Source organism: Aythya fuligula, chromosome 17 (assembly GCF_009819795.1).
Source record: "Aythya fuligula isolate bAytFul2 chromosome 17, bAytFul2.pri, whole genome shotgun sequence".
NCBI classification, from domain to species: domain Eukaryota; kingdom Metazoa; phylum Chordata; class Aves; order Anseriformes; family Anatidae; genus Aythya; species Aythya fuligula.
This window is the reverse complement of record NC_045575.1, coordinates 12530036-12553845: the sequence shown is the minus strand read 5'-3', so window position 1 is coordinate 12553845 and position 23810 is coordinate 12530036. Positions and strand designations below refer to the sequence as shown.

The 23810-nt window shown below is 40.7% G+C and overlaps 1 protein-coding gene across 2 annotated transcripts in view; it reads right to left on the bottom strand.

Annotated features, from left to right (window-relative positions):
* The window catches only part of GALNT9 (polypeptide N-acetylgalactosaminyltransferase 9), a 144642-nt gene that overhangs the window by 88842 nt on the left and 31990 nt on the right, over positions 1 to 23810 (bottom strand). For both annotated transcript variants that reach the window (XM_032198801.1, XM_032198802.1), the window contains exons 3-4: positions 6643 to 6809; positions 4302 to 4476 (exon numbers count right to left, since the gene is read on the bottom strand). In XM_032198801.1, the coding sequence (XP_032054692.1) occupies positions 4302 to 4476; positions 6643 to 6809 (342 nt within the window). The remainder of the gene's footprint in view (positions 1 to 4301; positions 4477 to 6642; positions 6810 to 23810) is intronic.

Below are 23810 nucleotides of genomic sequence, written 5' to 3'. Positions count from 1 at the left end.
TTACACACTGGCCTCCTTCCACACTCCCACTCACTGGAGCCTTTCTTTAATGCTTCTTCCAGACCCGAGCCTAGACATTCTCCCATTGTTCATCTCACCAGAAACCATGCTCCCATTTACCCTTCTCAGCCAAACTTCATTCAAATTCCACTGTACTCCCTCCTTTTCCTGCTAAAGGTGTATTACCTACAAATTGCAGGACACAGAATATAATGAAGCATCAGTGATGACTGACACTAATGTCTGCGAGTAACGTGATTGATGAGATCTGGTATCCTGCAATCATCCTTCAACCATCCTTCCAACCATCCTTCCCATCACACAGCTGGTCTGGTAGAAACTTTTATCCACAGTTCCCCTGTATTTGGGTATTTTTAACAGCTCTGTTCACTATGAAACCTCCTATAACTTGTTTGGGATCATGCAATTAGCCACTCTGTAGAAGAACTGATTTGAATGCTATCCAGTTGCGGTTTCCACAGCTCCTCTCTGAACTTACCATCTCTCAGACCTTTAACCTTCTGTTAAATCTGGCTGAAATTGGAGACTGACAGATGGATGCATTTTCCTCATAGCACAACTGTGAAACATGATTTTATCTGGAAAATATAGTTTAAAAAAGATGCAGGCAGAGGAAAAACACCTCCTACTTTTTTCCCCATTGTAGGTATACAGTACATAGAAAACAAATGGGGACCAAAGACCAGAGAACAGCAATTTCCAAGGGTACTAGAAAAAGAAAAAAAAAAGTCTTCATGGGTTTTTCTGAGCCAACATGACAGAGGGAGAGCAGATCCTCCTTTACTCTAAGAGTTAAATGAGTGCACATGACAAGCAACAAGGGTTTTAAGCAAATCCGTGTGCCACTGTCCTTGCTGAGTCTTGCCAGGAGCAAGGACAAGACGGCTGCAGAATGTCCTGTGGTCTTCTTGGGTCCACCTTCCACCTTGTTTCTTTTCTCCTCTTGGCCATTGGTATTTCCCCTTGCAAGGTCATCTGTCCCACTGCCTTTCTGCCTGCAGGCACAGCAGCCAGGAAAGAGGAAGGATGTTTCTGGCACTGAATATTCACAGGTGTATTCTGAGCACTCCAAGCGTTTCATAGCCATTGGTTCTGCTGCGCTGTGGGCTCTAGACCCTGACTTCTATTGACATTAAGTAGCCATTAAAAACAAAAGAGGTTCTATTGCAGGGCAGGTGGAATTTTACATGTGAACTAAACGGGAAAATTATCGCATGCTTTTCATTTAAAATTCCATTTGAGAATTAATAGTAACAGCCTCCCTTTTAGCTGGTCACCTCCACTTCTGCTGTCACAGCAGCAGTATAGCTCTCACTACCAAAAGCCTTAAGGGGAACAGGTCAATAGAAAATCTCTGCTCTATGCTAACACATTTCAACACCTGAGAAGCAAAAAAAAAAAAAAAGAGCAATTAAGCACAGTAAAATAAATAATTCAATAGTTAATTCAACCTGCCAGGTTGTGGAGTTTTTTGTTTTTTTTTTTTTAATATCCTACCAGATTGTATTTTAGTTTAGAAGTGTCCCTGGAGAGTTATGCTGTGAGAGCCTATAAATGCTACATTGTGTTATAAGGCAAAAGCTCACCCATAGCGGGGCAACTGTTTAAAGAAAAAGGTTTTTTGTTTGTTTGTTGTTGTTGTCATCAGAATTCTGAATATTTCATGAGAAAGTGACGAGGTCTTTCTCTGATTCCTTACAAATTAATCTGCCAACTGATTAAGCAGGTAAAGCAGGCACAGAGTGGAAGACTAAAATTGCACTGCAGGTACATGACTGTGAGATGGAACACAAACCAAACAGAAAGTTAATGCTCTTTTCTGTGGCAAAAGAATTGGCTGTTTTTTAATTGCCTCACAAATAATCCAGAGACAGCTTTGAGTGGGAGTAATCCATGCGGCCTCCGAATACATGGGTGTATTTTGTAAATGGAGGAAAATATTCATGCACTATAAGGTTTTGCAGGAGAACAGAACAGCAGAGCTTTAACAAGCTACTCCCTCACGACTACCAAGTTGGTACAGCTCTGGGGCAGGGATAGAGTAACCTGGTGGGAAAAAAAGAAAGCAACCCAGCTTGAAAGGCTTCCAGTTCCTCCTTGTAAAAGGAGATGAGCTGAAAATTGAAATGACAGGCAAACACGTGAGTCCTGATGGGCAGAGTTAAACTAGGAGGGAACAGGCAGAACAACGATGGAGATGGCTGTCAGCAGCCCCAGAGGCTGAAGGGAACAGGCGAAATAGAAGAGAACACACTGAGCTTCCACATGTGACTCAAAACAAGGCAATACTTTACACTTCTGGTATATGTTTGCTATTCTCACCCATCCTCTGCAGCTACTCTAGAAGCCAAGTGGTCTAGAGAGGCTGCACAAACCGGCTCAATAGTATTAGTGAGACTTGTTGAAAGGAGAGTACACCTGGGAGGACGCAGTAAATGCAAACACTTTTTAATCTCGGGTATACTCTCATTTTCTGAGTAGTCCAGGTTCTTTCTACACTGATTTCAACTCTTCCTGACCTTAATGCAAAGTAAATTTAAAATGATATGTATATATCAAAACAAACAAACAAACAAAACAACAACAACAACAAAACCAAGCCAACCAAAAAAACAAAAAACTAACAACAACAAAAAACTTTTTCTGACTACCGACATCACTGCCTAGTTTCTCTGGGTAGAGTACATCAGTAAAACCTCAATTTACCATCCTTTACAGAATGGGTTACTGTTCTTTACAGAATGGGTAACAAAATTGTCTGCAAAACTCAAAAAACTGCAGTTCAGAGCAGAAAAAGCACTGGGAACATGATCTCACCAGCACCAGGCTTCAGTGCCTGGTTCTGCCTGGTAGCAGATATTACCCTGAATGAACTTTTGCAATGATTTGAAAAATCCAGATGCCTTAAAAGTAAATAAATAAACAACTTAGCTCTTAAGCTTCTAGAAAATTACAGTGACAGCTATTATAGACTTTGATGGGGAAAAAGTAGGGTGAATATAAACCAGGTGCCCTACAAGGCTTACTTTATTGCATCTTCATTTTTCAAAAGATATTCATGAACATATAAAAATAAACACTCCACTCCTTTGCAATTAAGTTTCTCTCTGGTTGCAAGTACAGCTATTTTTAGTTTTAATTTGAGGATATCTCCCAGAACTGCAGAGTATAATCAGCTCCATCATAACCCTGCATCATCATTATCAAATACCAGCCTGTCTTTGGAAAATACAAATTTTACATACTGAAGGTCCCAACAGCCATTTTTCAGCTGACTGTACAGATCAGTTTCTTCAGGCCCGAGGTCTAGTAATGCCAAATATTGGCCACTAAGTGGTGCTACTAAGATTTACTGCAACTGTAGATCTGGTCCATTAAGCTCAAATCTGTGCTACCCACAGTCAATGCCTCTCCCTTCCAAAACAAAGAGGATGAGGAAAGGCATGCTAATTTCAAGCCCCATTAAAAATATAGGAAATAATTTCACGTTTCCCTCAATTGTAAATGTAAGAATATTTACAAAGAAGTCAGACTTATATTCAAGTTTCTAAGAAGAAAAAGAAAATGACAAGCAGATAAAATAAAAGTACTTGAAAGCATGCATCCGCCTCGAGCCCTGAGCCTCCTTAATGGTATCTCCATACTTGTCTGCTTTGGAGGCTTTCCATTCATTGTGGTTTAAATTACTTTCCTCTCCACTAAGCTGTACTGGAGCAGAGACAACAACTTTTTTTTTTTTTTTTTAATGGAACTTGCAGCCATTGGAGAAGATTGTTGACAGTGTTGCAATAATAATAAGTATTCATAGAATCATAGAATAGATTGGGTTGAAAGGAAGCCTTAAGGATCATCCAGTTACAACACCCCTGCCATGAGAAGAAACACCTCCCCCCAGACCAGGTTGCTCCAAGCCCCCTCCAACCTGGCTTTGAGCACTGCCAGGGATGGGGCAGCCACAGCTTCTGGGGACAGCCTGGGCCAGTGCCTCACCACCCTCATAGTAAGGAATTTCTTCCTTGTATCTAATCTAAATCTACCCTCTTTTAGTTTACCCCTTTTCCATTACCCCTTTTCCTATCACTGTACTCCCTGATAAAGAGTCCCTCTCCAAATTACATTATTCAAATATAATTGCTAATGTGAAAACACCAACCTACAGTTGTCTCATCCATACAGTTCTTCAGCTCCCCAGTTGCTGAATTAATGTCTTTCACAGCCCTTGAGACATAGGGCAAAATGTAATAGCACTGCTCTCCCTGTAGGAATAGCCAAGAACTCACCAGCCAATGTTGAATTCAACATGAGCATCAAAGAACCCGACAACAGGAGAGGTTGCAGCTTTCCAGCCTTGGATTCTGGCTCGAATCAGTCCTTCTCGCTTGTTATTGCGCACTATTTTCACCAGACCTGGGTATCTTTTATTGACATACTGGTCCAGATTAAATTTGAGCTCAACTGCAGGGGAAAAAACAAAAAACATTAATGATAAGAAAACATAGTTTTGTAATGTAATGCTTTACTTTGATTTATTCTGCAACAGAAAGGGAAAGAAGTCCTTACATATTCCTAAACCCTTTGTCACTTTCACAGACACAAACCAAGTACCACAGCTGTGGGACAGACCAGTTCCAGGGGTATCAACCCAGAATAATTCTCTGCACATTAGAGCAGATACTGTTAGACTTGCAAAGCTTTAATACAGCAGGAAGGATTTGAGTGTTGTTTTGAAGAGATAGTTTGTCTACATATTTTTAAATAATTACTCATCTAATTCTCTGATGATTTTCATTAGGCTGCAACTAGCCTCTGGAGAAGCAATTCTGAACTTATAGCAGAGTAACGTGGGAGTCATTGGTGATTTTCTTTTTTTTTAATTATTTTTTTATTTTTTAGTCTGAATTATGCTATTCAATAAGAGTTTGAAAAATAACCTCAGTGGATTTTGGGTCAAGACCTAATTCAGATCAGAATTAATTTCCCTTAATTCTAAGTTTTCCCTTAAATACAATTAATATTCTGCAATACAAGGCTTCTTCCCCATTAAACTAAATGGATCTTGAAGATTTCAAATAGACTTATCTCTTTTTTCATTTTCAGGCATTCAACCACAGATAGAGCTGAACTCATTCACTCCTTTATTCAACTTCATTTCAATAGGCTTATAAACAGGCAAATTACTAAAACAGTCTCCGTATTTTTTTAAAATCAATCTAGTTTGGTAATTCATTTACACTACAACTTATTCATAATGAGGCTTTTACTCAAATATATTTATTAGGAAAACTAGTAGAAGCTTCCATAGCATTAGAAGCCTCATTCTTCTGATCTATATTACACAGTAGAATCATTATCATCCAAATCAAAGACCTGATAAATCTCCAGCTATCTAGAAGAATGACAGAGAAAAGCCATATAAGAGTTCACTGAGAAACAATGAGACCAATTCTCTTCTGCATTACGCTGACTGAAACACTTTGCAATCTCATGTAATTACTCCATAGGTTACACTGCAGTAACTGAAAGCAGAATTGGACAAAAGCTTTCTTAAAACTATATGTTCTGAGGATTATTTGTGTTTCAGTGATTTGTTCTCTCAACCCTCTTTTCTATTTGAGTATTTTGAAGAAGAATGGCAACTGAAAACTGGAAGATTTAAAAAGCTGTTGAGCTGAGGAGAAAATGGTAAAACTGAGCCTTTTTTTTTTTTTTTTCTTTTTAAATAGGACTTGAGAAGCTGGACAGTTCTAGAAACAAAACGCAACAACATTGCTGGTCATCTGTATCCTAAAGGCAATTCCAACCCATCCCATAAAACATATTGACTGATTAACAGCACCCTACATGCTCAACAGTATTTGGAATTTTGATGGCTATAACACAAGTGCTATTTTTACGTTAACGAATGACATGACCTGAAAGTTGCATACACTTTGTGCTCATTCTGTTGTTGCATTTTCACAGCCTAATTTATTTTCTACCAATTAAAAACAAACAAACAAACAAACAAACAAACACAACTCAAAATCTGACATTACAACACATGTGAGTGTAAAGGAGCAAACTGTGCTTCCACATAAAAGAAATGATCTTCAAGAGGAATCTGTAACCCCACTTTTATTTGGAAACAGAATTTAAACTTTTGGTCTATTAATGATGGTATTGCACTGGATCTGAAAACTTGGAGAAAAGTGTTGTTTCTATATTGAGATCACCTATACAAATGCCATTCATTCTGTGAGGATTCCAATGAAATCAGCAGGGTTTATCCATATAATATTTATTTCTTATATAAATAGCTAATATTTATTGACATGTTTGTGCAAGTGGCTCAATGAACCATCTTATCAAACACAAGCTCTTCCAAATTCTACTGACTTCAGAGAAGTCCGTTAATTTACACCAACTTAAGATCTGATTATTAGCCAAAAACCAAGGGTTGCATGTATGAATTTCCTCCTCTGGCTGTGTTTAAACACAGAGTGACCCACTGCTGTTTCATCCCAACATTAAAAAAAAAAGGATGCGTGTAAGCTAGAAGTGACCAAACTCCTTTTGATCTATATTTCATGTCCCTTAGTGACACAGGATATAGAACTTAGAGGAAAAGTTACTCGTGTTCACCATTGTCACTGTTGTCATCCACCAGAATGATCTCCTTAAGCAAGTGCGAGGGGGTGTGATTCACAACGCTGTGCACGGAGCGCAGGATGACAGACAGTGCCTCATTGACAAAGATAAAGACCACAGAGATCTGGGGCAGGTCATCTGGGTAGGTCATCTGCTTGCACCTGAAAAGAAAAAAAAAAAAAAAGAATTAAAACCCAAGTAGCCAGTGGGAGGCAAAATACACTGAAGAGTATCCTCTTATCCTCCAGCATACAAGTACTTGGAGACTTTCTTCGTTCTAACCCCAAAAGAAGATGGGGTAAAAGCTGAAAAGAAGCAACATAGCTAGAAGCAGCTGTGTTTCCACCAAGCAAGTGAAAAACAAAGCGTATGTGTACACACACACATTTGTAAGGATCTCTCTTCTGGAAGGTTAAAAGCATCTCTTGAAAAACAAAGGAGTATTAATGACTTTGCTCAAGAATATCTTGAAGTGGGCCCACAACACTATAGCTTGCCTGTGCTCCAAGGGCACCCATCAGAAAGTCTCCTGCTAACTTGTAATTAGAACTTGTACTTTTAAAACTAGGACCTACTCAAGCAAACTCTGCCTTTGCCCAAAGAGCATGTGCCTCCTTTCTGATTCTGTAGCTTGTGTAGCAGTAACAAATGCACAGTGCTTGTTGAATAGACATGCACCTCCTGAAACATTTGCAAAATGAATCTGCTCCATCTACGATGTGATCTTGGTATGCAGCTACTACCCACTTACGCATTTTATCGAAGACCATGCTGAGAGGAAAAACTGAGGCCTGAAGAAGGGAGCTGGTAAAGCCACACAGCACAGCACAGAATCTCTGCTTCCCAAGCCCCCCAGTCCATGCCCCATGTATCACCACACCGCCCTATCCCAGTCCGTGCCCCATGTATCACCACACTGCCTTATTGCAGTGGAATTCTCTTCCACTAGCAAAGAGACTAACTTAAAAAATTACCTACATGTTCTCACAGTCAAAAGCCATTCCAAATTACCATAGAAATTACTGAACCTGCTCTCTAAAATACTGCTAATTGTATTACACAGAATGGCTTTTCCTGCTCTTATCAAACTTTCTGACCTCCTGCTCATTACCTTGGCATAACAATCATACTTCTCTCCACTACCAGCAGTCAGAAGGGTGGAGAGGGTGACAACCACTTGACTGTTGGGTAACCTTTGGAAATGAGTTATGAATTCTAGTAAAGTATGATTATTTGTAATTCCTTCTCATCTCAGCACCATTTGCACAGAGACGTGAGTACCTGTTATTGATTACAGCGTGTCCATAGCTGCTTACCAACGGCTTGCTGGTGGCCTGTACCACACAAAGGACCACTGTGTAAAACTTCTGGCTAAACTGCATTCTTACACAATCTAAAAATACACCTGGAAGAAAGACAAAGATTTACAGGAGGTGTGAATGCTCCTTTTTGAATTTCTTTTTGAATGTGATTTTCCTCTTGACCACACCAACATATCAAAGAAGTCCATTAAGAATACTTCAGGAACATGAAAGAGCCATCAGCTAAAAGCATGGACCTTGCAAGATTTCCCCTGATGAGGGACATCTTTGATCTGACAGCAATTTGCTTCAGAGCCTCACTTCTATCAGCAGGACATAGCAAATTGCATGGCAGTAAATCAGGCTGGTAACCGAGGAGCAGGTGAGCTGCCAGTGGAAGCAAGGCAGAAGACAGAGCCCAGCCCAGGCCAAATGTCCTGGTGGGATCCTGTATGCGGGCTCAAAGCTGGCAGGGAAGAAGAGAAGCAAAGAAACCACGCTGAAGTCTGGGGGTGGCAGGGAAACTGAGGAGGAAGTGCAGTGGGAATGAGAGGGCAGCCAAAGCAGCACTTGGAGAGAAGAGGGACAAGCAGAGGGAAGGTAGGATGAACAAAGACATCAGAGGCAGAGAGGCATGTGCAGAGGACTGAAGTATTCTGCCTAGGAAAAGACTGGGAACCACTAAAATAGCACAAGACTTCAGTGGTTCAGACTGGGCTTTGTCTTTGGCTCAAGACATTTTTGCTGAATCTTTCTGGAATAAGAAGTATCTGTTTTCCTGGTAAGCGGACTGGAAGACCTGTTGTGGATCGCCCAGCCACGCTGGATGCTTTTGCTAAAAGGCTGTTTTGAATTTGTTCTCTCTCCTGGGTGAAGTCACTCCTGTAATTTCTCCTTGCAGCCTTCCTTCCATATGTTCTCCCCTTCCTCTGTTAGCAGGAAGTAGCTGAAACACTGCATCATGCTTTAATTGGAGAATGCTCCAACCATCACACATTAGAATATCTTGAGTAACACAGCTACAGCAGGAACATCCAGATGGGCCAAGACAAACCTCAGGATTTAGCAGTGGATTAAAAGCTGGCATAGTTTATTACAGCAAGAATGAAGAACAGCAAAAGAAGCTATTCCCCTGAGTGAACTTTTCAATCTACAGCAATGATTCAGGAGTTCATTTCCTGAAGACTTCAGTCAACCTTGAACTCCCAGCTCCTAAAGTCACTTCAGAAAATGAGATGGATGTGCTGAAGCAGTCAGCAGAAAGTACTGGTCTACTAACAAACACTTTTTATGATGTCTGAGACCACCAGCTATCCCAGTCAGGGGCCTTTCCTTAAAAATCACTGGGTGCTTAAGTGCTTTGCTGGATTGCTGCCCAAGCTCTTCCCAATGTATTCAGTAATTAGATCCCAGACACAGCAATTTACAGTTAATACTGTAAATTCATTCCAAGAAACTCTAACCAGCAGCTGACACTCAGAACCAAACAGTGCCATTAGCAAGTCACACAGAGTTACCCTACCATCAACGTGCAGCTGTGCCTACCTTACAGCACCTCTGCAGCTTCGCTCTGTCTGGGTGCTAACAACTGACATTGCAACAGAGCATTCAGTCCCTTGTGCCTGTGTGCAGAGCTGAGAAAGTCAGAGTGTCAGGAGGAGGTGTAAAGTCAAAAAAGAGGTCATTCCAGAGATGTCCCGTGTGAAATGGGGGTGTTTAAGGCAGCACTTTGAGGGGAGTTGGAGCTTGGCTGCCCTGCTCGGGGAGCCCACAGCTGCACCACCCAGCCCTGCACCCTGCCAGGGAAGTGGGCAGGTGCTGCTGTGCTCTTTATTTCTCTGCACTAGGTCTGATCACATTATGAACTGTGGCTACCGAACGAGGGAGGACAATTACAGTATTGAAAGCCGAATTAACATCTGTCTAACACTATTGATCTGGGGAAGAACTTAGGCATAAATTTAACCTATGCATCAGTTAACAGTGGTCTAAGCTAGCCAGGCATGGATCATGTTTAATATTACTGTGATCTTAAATTACTATTGCAAGCTGTCTCAGTGCACACCAGCAAAGGACTTCAGAGCTGCACAAAGAGCAGCGTCTCTCCAGGGCAGATGTCCATTCTGTAGAGAAACACACCACTGCATAGGTTTAGGACTAGAGGTTCTAAGAAAAGGCTGATGATGCCACAGCTAATCATTTCCATGGACCAGCTGAGGATGGATTAGACCTGATATGTGAAACAACCCTTCAGGCACCTTTCGTACAACACACTAAGCATCAAACCAGAGACATCCTGCGGTTGTCTTGGGAAGAGTCTTTGAGAGGTCTTGCTCTACACTGCCTACTGCAGAGCCTGGCTAGAAACCCAGAGGTATCTCCTTTGCACATGGCAGAGAGCTTGATGTCACATCATTTTCCTCTACCCCGGAGAAGGTTTTCACTCATTTTTTCCCTTGCGTTGAACCAATTCCTTAAATGAACATTTTTGAGCCAGCCCCCTGAGCCCAAATACAAGCGCTGTCTATGCAGGCACAAGAGCAATGAGTACAGGAGTGAAGGCTTCAGGTGGCAGACCAGAACCTTGGAAAAAAATCAGGTACTAACACAGAAGAGGTCACAGATTAGAAACTGGGACAATGAGAAAACAAAAGCTTTTCAGCTGAACATCAGCCTGCTTATGACAGCCCTGTGAGCTTGTAGAGAAAAGGAAAAGAAAATTCATTTTCTTTATACCTTCATTCCACAACTGTTGTATTTCTTCTACTTGCATGCAATCCAACAGAAAAACGTGACCTCTCTTTATCAGCAAGTCTTATAGTCTGCTCAAGTTGCACTATTTTTTGTAAACAGCTGACACTACTGCTGTGCTGGTAGTTCAGGGGATTACCAAGGAAAGGCGAATTTCCTCCTCTCTTTCTCCTGCTTTCTCTCTTTTCTGCATATGCACTAACATCAAAAATGAGTTTTGCTTGTAGACCTTAATATACTGAGTTTAGAAACAGATTAGGCAATACATTTAGAGATTTCTGACAGCTTTACCCTTCAGGAAGAAATGCAAACAAAATTAAAGCTGCATCATGAATCTTAAAGTATTTAATACAATACATGTTTTTCCAATGAACCACTGGGATGGAGAAGACCGTGGGTTTCCCTCCTTCACAAAGTTGACTGGGCATGCAGAACTTCCTCTGCAGTCCCAGCACAAAAGAGCCCCAACAAGCTCCATGCCTTGAAAGCTGCAGAATGGTCTGTGTTTGTGTTTTAAAGGCACAGCAGGGGAAGAAGAAGGAAGGAAGTTTCTTTTTCTTTTTTTTTTTTTTCTTTTTTTTTTTCTTCTTTTTTTTTTTATCCCCAAGAAATATGCCGAGCTTTTGCAGCTAATGCTAGATGTATTAGTAACTTTCCAGATGCAGAAATATGCTATCATTACTTTTTTGTTGTTCTGCACTGGCAAAACAGTTAAAATGTGACAAATTACAAATATCTCCTTTCCCAGCATGGGACTCAAGTGCTGACCAGTCCATGGCAAAAAGCAATGACAGGCTACAAAAGTGATTAGCTTTATGGATCATGAATCTGTCAGGCAGAGGGCTCCAACTCCTTCCTAATTAATTCTCCTTCTCAACAGAAGGCGTTAACTGTGCAACAACATAACACTTTTTCTACTGAGGATGGATTTTTCTCCTCTATATGAAAGGAAAAAAAAAAAGAATCAGTAAATGATTGAGTTTGAGAGTCGCTCTTTCTTTTTCTTCCTGTTTTGCAGCTCAAGGATGACTTTCTGTAAGAATCAAGTAATGAAAAGACAACTGAACAAGAGAGCACAGTGCACTGATACTCTGCATATCTCAAGAGAAGAGGACCACTGTATTTACAAGTCAGGTAAAAGGAGAAGAACATTTGCTTTCAGAAAAAGCCTCAAAAATTTGGTGAGGTGATACCTTTTCACTATGGCTATGCCCTCTTAGTGTTCCCTTTACAGAATGGCCCTCACTTTGATTTATCATACAGAAGAAAAATCAACTTCTCCTTTTTCCTGAATTTATTTGGGGAAGTGCAGATACAAGATATGATGCAATTCTGCTTGGTGCTGTGAGCTTGTTAGTCTAGGCAGCTCCATAAAGCCGTCAACCCTGATGAACAAAGGGTTTGGGAAGAGAGTGTTTTTCCTCCCTTGAGTGACAGCTAAATAAATTGAGATAGTTTTCCCTCCACCTCTGCAAGCACTATGACACTCCTGTCAGTATTTGGACATTTGGCATTAACAGACTTCCCATATCCATCAATTTTTAGGGTCCTCCTTAACTGTTCTTCAGTACAAACTAAGTCTGTTCCTCATCCCACAGTATTTCAGAGCTTCATATTAAAAGGCAGTCAAGGCAAGTCAATTAAAATAGTCTGGTCCACAGTGATATCAATGGTCATTTTCAGGGCAACAATAAACAAACATATATCTTAAATCTACTCCGTGTTCCAAGAATTCCCAGCAGCTCTTTTCTCATGCCTCCTTGATGCAATTTTCCTCATCCTGCACCCAAAAGGTAATAAAGAAATTACCCACATTCATCAGAAGAAAACACTTCGGGCCGAACCCTTGCTTCTGTGCTAATCTCAAACACTTCCTGTATCAATGAATTGCTTCCCTTAATATTCATCAGAAACAAATAATGGGAAAAAAAAAAAAGGTAACATATTTTCTAAAACTTGCACACTAATTCTTACGAAGAACTCTCTGAAGCTCACTTGTCTTTGCTGTGGTGGGAACTGATTAGTTCAGACCAATCACAGCTTTACAGTAATTTGTGCACAACTTTAACAAAAAATGTTTTAACAGGTATCAGGTTCCTAAATGTAACCTGAGAGAAGCCTCGGGAACTGCCGATACATGACCAATGGGCAAATCTACATGCATAGTTACCATATGCAGCATGAAGATGGCCCCACTTGCAGAAACTACTAACCCTTACATTCAGGACTGTTAGATGCCTCAAAAGTAGCTGTCACATGCATAAAATAAGAGTCCCTGTATTTCAGTGAGATATTTCTGGCTTTCCCTGTGCAAATAATACCATAAACATGCCATCATGTCTAATAATCGCATCAATTTATACATACAAGCATGCTAAAACTAGTTTCAATGTGTTTTAAAACAAGAACCCTTATTAACGCAAAAATGGCTAAACTATCATGCTCACATTCTTCTGTTGTTTTTTTTTTTTTTTTTTTTTTTTTTTTTTTTTGTAACTTAACTTGAGTCACTAATATGTTTTGAAATACCATCTGTAAGAAATTTCCAGTCTATCCCCCAGTGTGCCCATTCAGATCTGCCTGTGGCTGGATGCACACTGCATCACAAAGCATTAGGCTGATTGGAAATTAATGGAAAAGCTGAAGTCTGCTTTCAAATGCTCTTCAGAAATCCCCAGAGAAAATGTATCCCCCATGTGACTTTATTTTTAACGGTACTAGACTTGCATTTAAGAAAGATCCCAACTAAATTTCAAGCAACATGTATTCTGCTTAATTTTAGGTGGTTTATTAGACATTAATAGCTTTTTTAGATTTGTCAAGTGGTTCTCAAGATTTCTGAGGGATTCTGGTTCTTGGATTTTTTAGCTTACGTCCTTTAAAAATAAAAGCTAGACAAGAGTTGTAACCACAATGGTGGTCTTACAAAGATTTGATTTGAGATTGAGGATCTCTTTGAACTTGAGCTCAAGTGAAAGGTAAGCATCACTGAAGACAATGAAGTGGTACTAAATAAAGGCAAAACCAAAGGAATTTTGCCAATTTGCCAATAACAGTTCTTTAATTCAAAGTTCTTACCAGCAAGATATATTCAGAAAATATTACCTTTTGCACAACTTTTTCAAACTTGATTCTGGGAACTACACTTTCTATATGGGAGAGAAAAAATACTTTCATCTCAGTACTTTGCCAAAACTACAACCTCTACAACCTCATATTTCAAACAGAGAAGGTTTACAAAAAGCTATTCAAGAAGCCAGCAAATGTTTTCTAGGGTGCATTCAGAAAATTAGCTTCTACCTCATGGCACTGCTTCTTGTTTGTGCCATCAAAGGTCATTATGCCCAAACCAGCTCTTCAGCTGCATTTCTGATAGCCCCAAGATGGACTATATGTCTTAAGACACCGCCTTTTACAGTAGTGTCTCATCCATCACCATTCAAGTTCATTCCAGATTAAGAAAACAAATAGTGGAGTGGATAAAATCAGAGGAATAATTTTCAATAAATAATGTATAAGAGTAAACTCAGCATTTTCTATTTGCACAGAACAGTTTGCCATATCCTTGAAGCTATTTGTTATTCAGATAATGATATGTAAATACAGAAAGTTATCTCTGACTATTAAAAAATTACTGCAAGTATTTAATATTAAAAATTCAAGGTACTTTTGTTTAATTTTGACTATCCCAATCCCTCAGCTGGTGCTCTTGGTGCTGGACAGAGGCTGAGTATCACTGTTATCTAGAAATGTAGGGCAATAAAAAAGAGTTTTCAAGGTAACTGCTGCATAGCTCTTCACAGATTTCATTACAGGTTTGCTGTCACATTGCAGGGTGGTGGTAAGGAGGAGGATAGAGGAATGCAATCATTTTCCACTATTACTTCAGCTAACAATGTTTTTTATGGTCTCAGGAGGACATACAACAACGTTTGGCAAACAATCTTTTCTTTAATGGGCTCCGGTGTCTTTCACAGAAGACCAGCTTTAATCTCTGGTCAAATCCAGTTATGCAGCAGAATGTTTCTTCCTACCTATGTACAAATACAGGATGGTTGCAGGAGTAAACCACCAAATAGGAGGTCAGACTTAAACTGCAGAAACCCATCCCTTCGCTGTCTGCTGCAAAAGTAATGAGAAGCACTTAATGCTGCCCCATCCCAGCAGCTGTGAGGCGGGTCGTGGCTCCAGTAATCCCAGCGCTCTCTGTGCCGAGGTGATGCAGAAGCCTATTTGCCTAAAAAGCAATGGCCTTGAAATGTTTCAGCTGTGGTCACGGGGTTTTTCCTCTTGCCTTTAATGGATCAGTTTCTGTCAGAGTGAAAACAGACCAAGTTTATGGTATGTGGGAAGAATTATCGTTCTAACACAGCAGTGTTCCAAGAACAAATGCATAAAGAACATTGATTTAGCACTGAAAATGGGAGGATTAAATCCATGATGTTTAGATGCTTTATATGAGATCAAGCAGAGAACCTGGCAGTAGGAGCAGCCTGTTTATGAAAAGGCATGTCTCAGAGTCAAGCAGAGAGGACAAATGAAGGTGCATGTGCTGCAGGGATTTCCCTTGATTTTCCAGGGGCAGGAAACAGCCCAACGAAGCCTCTTTAATGACAGACGATGGAGCACATCTGAAGATCTCAGTGGACTTTGGGTCAGGACCCTGCAGAATAAACCACTGGGCAAACACAGCTTTGTGAAAAACTTCAGGGCAGTCAGATCCCAAAGTGCTGATGGGGCATTTACATCTTTCTCAGTGATACTCGCAGGATGGTTCCTTGTGTGCTATAACTACTTCGCAAAATTCAAACAGAACAGTTAAGCATGTCTTAACTTCACTAGGGTTACTCATACACTTAAAACTAAGAACATATTTAAGTGCTTCATTGGACTGGAGCCTAATTGCACTTTTACAGCTTTTGTTTAAATTAGAGGCTAGCTAGAGGTGAACAGCACAGTATTGAACAATTTCACGCATTTAGAAGTTAAATGTTAACAACAGTTTCTTACCTTCTAATTATTTCAGGCACTTCAGAAAACTTGAATTTTAATTTAATTTTAGTTACATTTAGAAATAAAAACATTTCTTTAAAAACACAGCAACATTTTCTGTCTAGCATGAAGTAACATCTAGGGCAAACACTTTATAGCATTAAAACAGTTCAACATATAGGGAATTTTTATATTTATGAGCTCTTATCCTGATTCAGAAAAAAAAAAACAGGCCAGCATGTGCTTTTATTTCCACTCAGAATGACAGAAATTAGACACATGTCCTCGACCAGTCAAGGTAATTGGGTGTGATCTTGAATTTGAGCAGGCCAGGATCATACAATAGCATCTTCTTGATTCCAAGAAGCTATGGGCTTTGTAGCATGTCAGTATTGTTCTGGTTTGGTTTCAGCTGGGATAGAGTTCATTTTCCTCCTAGCACAGTGCTGGGTTTTAGATTTAGGATGAGAATAATGCTGATAGCACACTGATGTTTTGTCTCACCCCATCCTAGTATGCATGTGTGTAGGGGGGAGCGAATGGTTGGGTGGTGCTCAGCTGCCTGCTGCCCACCACAAGTATTCACACACTGCCCCTGCCCAAATCAGTCTGCTTAGAACAGATTTCCTTTTTTACTCTGTGCTGTCTGGTGGTTTTTCCTGCTTCTTATAGGCCAATAGATATTTTAAAGTCACACCCTCAGCGTTTGAGGATTTAAATTAGTTTGCCATCAGAAAGAAACCTAGAACTAAGTGCTCTGCAGTGGAAGAACAGATCATTTCCATTAACTACCTGCCCAGCAGACTGAAGCTGTATTCACAACCATGCCCTTCTTCATCCCTTATCTATAGACAGACATATTCCACTTGTTTCATCCAGACTATTTGCTCAAGCCTATTCGTAGAGAAACTTTCCCCCCACGACTCGCAGATTCCCTGATCTGTCAGGCAAAGGAGCCGAGTGCTCCTCTCTGAGCAAACAGAACACAAATTCCCCGCCTCATGGGTACACTTGGGTTAATAACACCAAGGCAATAAGCCACTGAACTAGCTGTAGGTCATGTATTTATTTCCAGGCAGTGAAGAAAATACAGGAGCAAAGCTTCAATGTCATTTTTATCTTGAGTTTAATGTAAACTGCACCATGACCCTCTGGGAGAACTGCGTCCTAATGAAACATCCATGGAGGAGATGAAAGCTTACTCCGGTTGCTGAATGAGACAACTGTTCACTTTGTGGATAGAAATAGCTAAAATTTATGCCTTTCCTTTGGAATTTTAGGGGTACAGTCTAACTTAGCAACAGCACCCAAGGGTATTTTAGTGTATTGTTTTAATTACTATTGCTGCTATTAATATTATTTTACCATTAGTCAAGTCTGAACTACCATCTCTGCCAGGAAGGTATGTTTCATACTACCCTAGAGGCTAGCTCAGTGCTAGGTCATTTTGAAGACAAAATACATAAATGCAGACTAACAAAAGTCTGGAAGCATAGAATAAATAATATACTCATCCCTTGGAGCAAAGAAGCAAATAAACTAATTAAGAAACTAGTTGACAATCCAGAGGCATCTCACACAGGTAAAATGCAGCTCCACGGGGTTTCATTGCTAGGAGCTGAGAGACAGAGCTTTCTGCATAAGCAATACACAATTAGATGAAATCTCCTGTAATTTAAAGTTGTCTAATGCCTCATCAATAAATCCCACCACACGCACTCACTAAAAATTGTGGGAGCACTGCTTAGACCGAGGGAATCTGGATTTTGCTTGCTGGCTGCATGGCAATTGTTCTCATTTTCTCTGTTTAATCCAGACATATTAGGAGAGAGATGTCTTTCTGCATGGTAGCCAGCTCTGCTGTTCTCCATCGAATGGCTTCTTGTTATTGCTTAAGTGATCCCTACATGATGTATTGACTATATTATAATTCTCTGCAGAAAACAGAGAATAATGTTGCCTCCTCTTCTCTCACTACCCTTAACCTTCTGCTGAGCAAGGGCTTCCCAGCTTTCTTTCTGGGGAGGGGAGATAAACACTGATTTGCAGCATATTCCAAATGTTATTTTCAAGTATTTAATAATGTATATACCAAAGTTTGTCACAGAAAGACACAGAAGAGTCTTACCTTTAGAGATCGCAGCCCATACCAACTTTCTTCACAAAGAGGAACTTTGACTCCAATACTCATTAATTACAAACTTGGGCTACTCATCTTTCTAAGACAGAGCATTTACTTGCACACTAAATAAAAAACGCGATATACTAGGCACACAGGGAATGCTCTCCTTGTCCCCAGTAACCCTGCCTTTACCATACTTCAGCTTGTTAAGGTATCATTACAAGCTTTGTATGAAAAATAAAATTTCCCAGTTGAGTTTCCCCAGTGCTCACAAGGCTATTCTTCCCAACGCACAAAATTGTCAAGAACCATAGATATCAGGAATCTGATTTTACACCACATTTCACACACTGATCTCCTTCTCTTATACACTTACACAGAGAGTGGGTTTTCTGAACATTAGTAACCTACACTGCAAACTGCCTGCTCTACAAGGGTCATTTATATACTCCTAGGCAGCCAGAAAACAGAGATGACCAAGATCAGCCTGGTGCTGGCTTTACAAAAGGGGCATCGAGGCACAGGCTTGGTGCTCCTGCTCCTCAGGGCTTGCACTTCAGAAGTGTCCAGGAGGGGACTTTGAACTGTTGCAGGATTTCTTGTAGCCAAAAGGATGCAGGTCAGAATGGCACATTTCCAGCTGAGCAATTGTTTCTTACTGTGACAGCCATTTGGTTTGGTACAAGTTGAGGGAAACGTGCACAGACTGCATGGGAAGCACCTATTAGACCTCCACCTGGCAAGGTGACCTGGTTTGACTCTGGTTTGTTTTTGAGACCATAGCATAAAGTTTAGAGGTAATACAACAGAAGACAAGATTTTTTTATTTATTTTATTATTTTTTTTTTTTTCCCAGAAAGCTAGAGAAACAGAGAATAGAGCCCCCATACTTCAACATCATAAAGCACCTCAAGCGGAAGGTGCTGTTTCAGAGAAACAAAACCTTGGAAAGCACCTAGATCAGGCGAACCAAGACAGGGAGCTTACATTTTCTACACTGCAATAGTCCACTACTTTTGGCAAAGGCTAGTTTTAAGAGTCTCTCATTTTTATTAGCACTAAATTCACTCAAAACAAGAGACATGGGCAAAACAAGAAGTGACACTATTAAAATGAAACACAGCATCAACTCGGAGTCCACAGTTCCGTTTTATTTCAGATGAAGAGTAAATTGTCTAACATTTTGACCTATCCATGTTTTTATTGCAAAGACACAAACAACAGCTAAAAAAGCCTTATGTTATTTGACCTGAAACCTTGACTTTTTTATACTGTAAAACCCATCCAACTAAAAGAAGTACCAAAATTAGGTAATTTTTAATGTTACATCAGGAAGGCAGTTGGAGATAATACATACTTCTTATTGTCAGCTGAACTAAATTTGCACATTTTAAGCTAGGAAAGGGGAACAACTTCACCTAAAGACATGGGAAGAACTTCTTCAAAGCTGTAAGAAGAATACCAGGTATAGTGTAACAGAGATGCAGGTACGATGACATAAAAGGAAAAAATAATAATAATACAGCCTTGAATTCATTGCTTGGCTTGTTCTGTTACCTCTTTTTATCCTGTAATGTAATACCAGGGAATGTAACACAACATGACAGTTCAGAAATTTACAGGAATATCCTTTTCTCCCTGACACTGATAGCGTGCAGCCAACAGCCACAGGCTCAGGGGAGGGAAATGAAAAACTCTACACTGCCAACCCACAACTAGAGACAGACGGCTGCAAGTCACTGCTGGACCTCAGTAGTGCTTCTGCATCACAGATGCATACACGATTTGAGGACAGCACCCCCACAATTACTCTTCTTAAGGGGAAAATACTCCTGCTATGAAAATATTGTCACTCTCAAGTTCAGAAAATTAGTACACTCTCAAACTGTACTTAAGGCACCTGTAAGGGTGCGGGTCACATGAGACACATTTAGTTTGTGTTCTATAAGAAACACTGAGGATACAAAGCATATTCTTGGTCATCCTTTCTGTTCCTCCCAGCTAAAAAGCATGCTGCCTCCAGCCTTATGCTGGATGGGGACGTTGTCAGCTTGCCCATGCTGGAAGGCCATTCTTCAATATGTGTTACTAATACAGAAATTTCCTCTGTTTCTTCATTCCTTGGAGTTGGTAACATTTTGTACTGGATTTAATAGAAACTCCATTTAAACTGACTGTCCTAGGTTCCTGAGGGAGAGACCTTCAGAGGACATTACATACTACACATCTACAGCAATGCTTCCATGTCTTCACCTCCTCTATTGAATATAAAGACAGTCTAGTTGACCACTTTAAATTATATGACTAATTTCTAGTCAATGTTATGCAACCCACCTTAGGTAAGCTATTCATGTATTCAAAAGTACTTTCTGGTGCAGACAAATTGCAGGGAATGGCTTCCAGTTTTACTGCATTTAAACACCACATTGCAATCAGTTATTTTTCATGCTCCCTAGTTAATCAAATTCAGCCTCCACTAAATCTTCATTTATTAATGCTGACAGTCATGCAGAACTCGTCTTCAACAATTAATATACACAAAGACACTGCAAAAATGTAACAAGAGGAAAATTACTGCATTTGAATGTAAGATGAATTTTTGGAAAAGGTTTTCATTTTTACGATTCTGTTTAATTTAGACCTGCTAGTCCTCCTTTCATTATCCAATGGAATAGTGTTAATAATCAAGATCTATGTTGCACGCCTTGTGGTATAATTAAAGTCACTACTTAATTGGAAAGCCCAGCTAGTACTAAACAAAAAGGAATCAATAATGTATCTGATGGGAAACGCCAGAGAAAAATTCTACTGAATATCAGAAATAACTGTGAGATATTGCCATGTGTCCAGAGCCGCTACCATGGACACAGAACGGAGCCCAGCTCTGCTTAGGAGCCATGCCCTGCTGAAAACTCTGGTATCCCTGGGGGGTTACCACCCTTGTGAACAGCAGAGCAGAAAGCCGAGCATTGCCATAGTGCAGCCTGGGCACTCTTGTGGTCCTACTGCATGGTCATACCCTACTGCAAAAGGCAGTACAAGATCAAGCAAAGGCAGACAGAACCATCCCAATGATCATCTCGCATCAAACACTGGTTGGGAAGTTGCTCGATGATTTATTTTGTTATTATTGGAAAATGTGGTCATAGCGTTAGTCTCTTCCTCAGACAGTCTTCTTGTTGGATAAATTCAATAGCTAATTGAATATTCAAAGACCTAATGGTAACTTGAGGTGCTAGAGACTAAGTTTTAAGTCCACATTCCAATTAATGTATCATTATATTAATGTTCCAACAGAGGTTGGGAGAAGACTTACAGTACTTTTATAAATAGAGTCAAATCACGACTATGGGTCTCAGTGAGGGCTATATAGGCAGAGTACAATTGCAGGGCACTGAGTGTAAAGCGCAGGGTCTGGCTGGTAGTATCTGTGGTTTGCAGGGAGTTTCCTTTCCCAGCCAAAGGAGCAAGTGATTTTCCCCTTCCTTTGTGGGCTTGCACAGTTCCAGCCTCCACCCTTTGCAGCCAAGTAGGAAACGTCTCAAAATGCAGCGATAAGCCTTTGGCATAGAGAGGGATACACAAATAAGCACAACTGGCCCAGAGGCAGCAGTATGAGCAAATTTAGGTTGTCAGCTGATATCCCAAATGAGCTGAGTCAGAACTACAGCACTGAATGCTGTGCCATAGCTGGTCAGAGCCCAGCTCTTTGCAGAGAAAGCAGCACCGGGATTTACTCGGCGCTCACCAGTTGTACTGGGTCTGGCTGGAATGTTAACTTTCCCGGCAGCAGCCCATTCAGTGCCGTACTCTGTACTTGTAGCTGGAACAGCAGTGTTATCACACCAGTGTTGTGTCTACTGCTGAGCAGCAGTGGCACAGCATTGGGCCTTTCTCTAACCCTCCTAGGGGGTGGGCAAAAAGTGAGGAGAGAAACATCACTAGGGCAGCTGACCTAAACCAACTACAGGGATATTCCAAACCATGTGGTTTCACACTCAGCAATAAAAGGTGGAAACAGGAAGAAGAGGGGAGGGGTGGGCTCTCGTTGAGAAGACGTCGGTCCTCCTCTCGAACACCGGCTGCGTGCGTTGAGGCCTTGCTTCAAGGACGTGGTCAATCATCGCTCATTTGTGGGAAGTAGAGAGTAATTTCTTTCCTCTGCACTTCCATATAGCTTTCATTTATTTTGTTTGTTTGTTTTCCTCCCTTTTTCCCCTTTCCCTTTTATTTTCCCCTTAGTTAAGTTGTTTAGTTCATGGTAGTCTTTATTTAATTATTATAATTATTTCCCTTTAATTAAATTATCCTTATCTCAACCCGTGAGTTGTTCTTTGCTTTACTTCTCCCCCTCCTTATCTAAAGGAGGGGGAGTGAGAGAGCGGTTGTGGGGTTTAGCTGCCCAGCACGGTAAAACCACCACACCAGTCCCTGCTGCTCTTGGGCATGACAGAAAGCCCAAAAGTCAGCTTCACGTGGAGCACCTCTCCTGGGAGCTGCAGTACCCGCTGTGCACGCAGGGCAGCGTGTGTGCAAGGGTGCCTGGGCTCTTTGCAGGGACTCAGCCCGAGGAAAATGTCCAACCCGTGCAACTTGGCAGGGCTGGCTGAGGTCCGTATAAAGTCCCAGAGCACACGTACACACATGTTCTCTTGGTCTGTTCAAAATACACATCTGGACATTGATTTGGGACCTAATTAAAACACTTCTGTTAGTTTCATCTCTTATACAATTTCCGTCCAGTAAATGAGCCCAAGCTGCTGCCCAGAGATAATTCTGGCCACTCCATTTTCAATCTCTGTTTTTCCCTTTCCCTGCTTAAACTTCATAATTGCAAGAAGAATGGGTAAAATGGACTTTTTGAATTTTAAGAGGGTTTTGTTAGATATATTAGCAATGGGTGCCAAAAAAATAACCCAACATTGAAAAGTTTCCCATTAAAAAAGAAGCCTCACTTAAATTAAAACATGCTTCTGCCTACACCGTGATTGTGAAACACCAAGCTGAAAAAAGGAAATGTTTACCTTCAACTAATGTTTAATTTCACTTCAACCTGATATTAATCTGAAAGAGTTGGTAGAGAATATTGATAGAAAAGTCATTAGTTTAAAACCAAATTTTTCATGGGAACCTAAATGTGTAATTGGTCCAAACAATTTTGTAAAATAATCATTTTACACAAGATGTTCAGCCTGATACAGAATATTTGTAGGGTTTTTGCAGGTTTTGTGTTTTCGGTTGCCATTTTCTGCTAAGCAGAAATTCTGGTTCCTGAACAGCTATGGATCTGTTCCAATTCAAATTTTTCTTGCAAAGGGGCCCATTACATCTCGCTCTGGTTAATCTGGGAAAAGTCCTAAAGGTCTGTTTTAATTTGGAGATTCTTCTGTTGTTTCTCTAAGCAGTGCAAAGAACAGTGCAAAAGTCCCCAGAGGATTTGAAAAGTGGGTCACGAGGCAGAGAAAGCTGCAGAGGTGGAGAAAATCAAACAGCACAGGTCTAGCACTCTCCAATCCACTGATCCAGAAGCTGATGCTCTTTGAAAGCCATCTGCCTCCCTGCCCTGCTCCTGCAGGGCCATCTGACACAGATGGGCAGAGGAGCTGCCCGCTCCAGCAGCCTCGAGCAGGGGCCATAGCACCAGACCACTGCTCCTGCCCTCGTGACAGAAAGCTTGCAAATGCATGTGTGATTTGGCTCGAGAGCTGCTGATGGATGCCTCAAAAATCACAGTGAGCCCACAGACCTCTACGAGCCTGAAGAAAGGGTCAAAATTTACAGGAACTTCCCTGTACCCTCCAAAGGCTTGAGCTCCCCAGCCACTGAAGGGCAATCTCGTACAGAAAGGCTGTTTTCTAGTGACTGGCCTTGGACGAGCTACTGTTATTAAACCCTTGAATGAACAAATCAGATGTCTATTTACTAAGTCTGCCCCCTTGATAGCACTATTTGATCAATTCCAGAATCCTTTCTGATAGGTAATTAAAAAAGCTTTT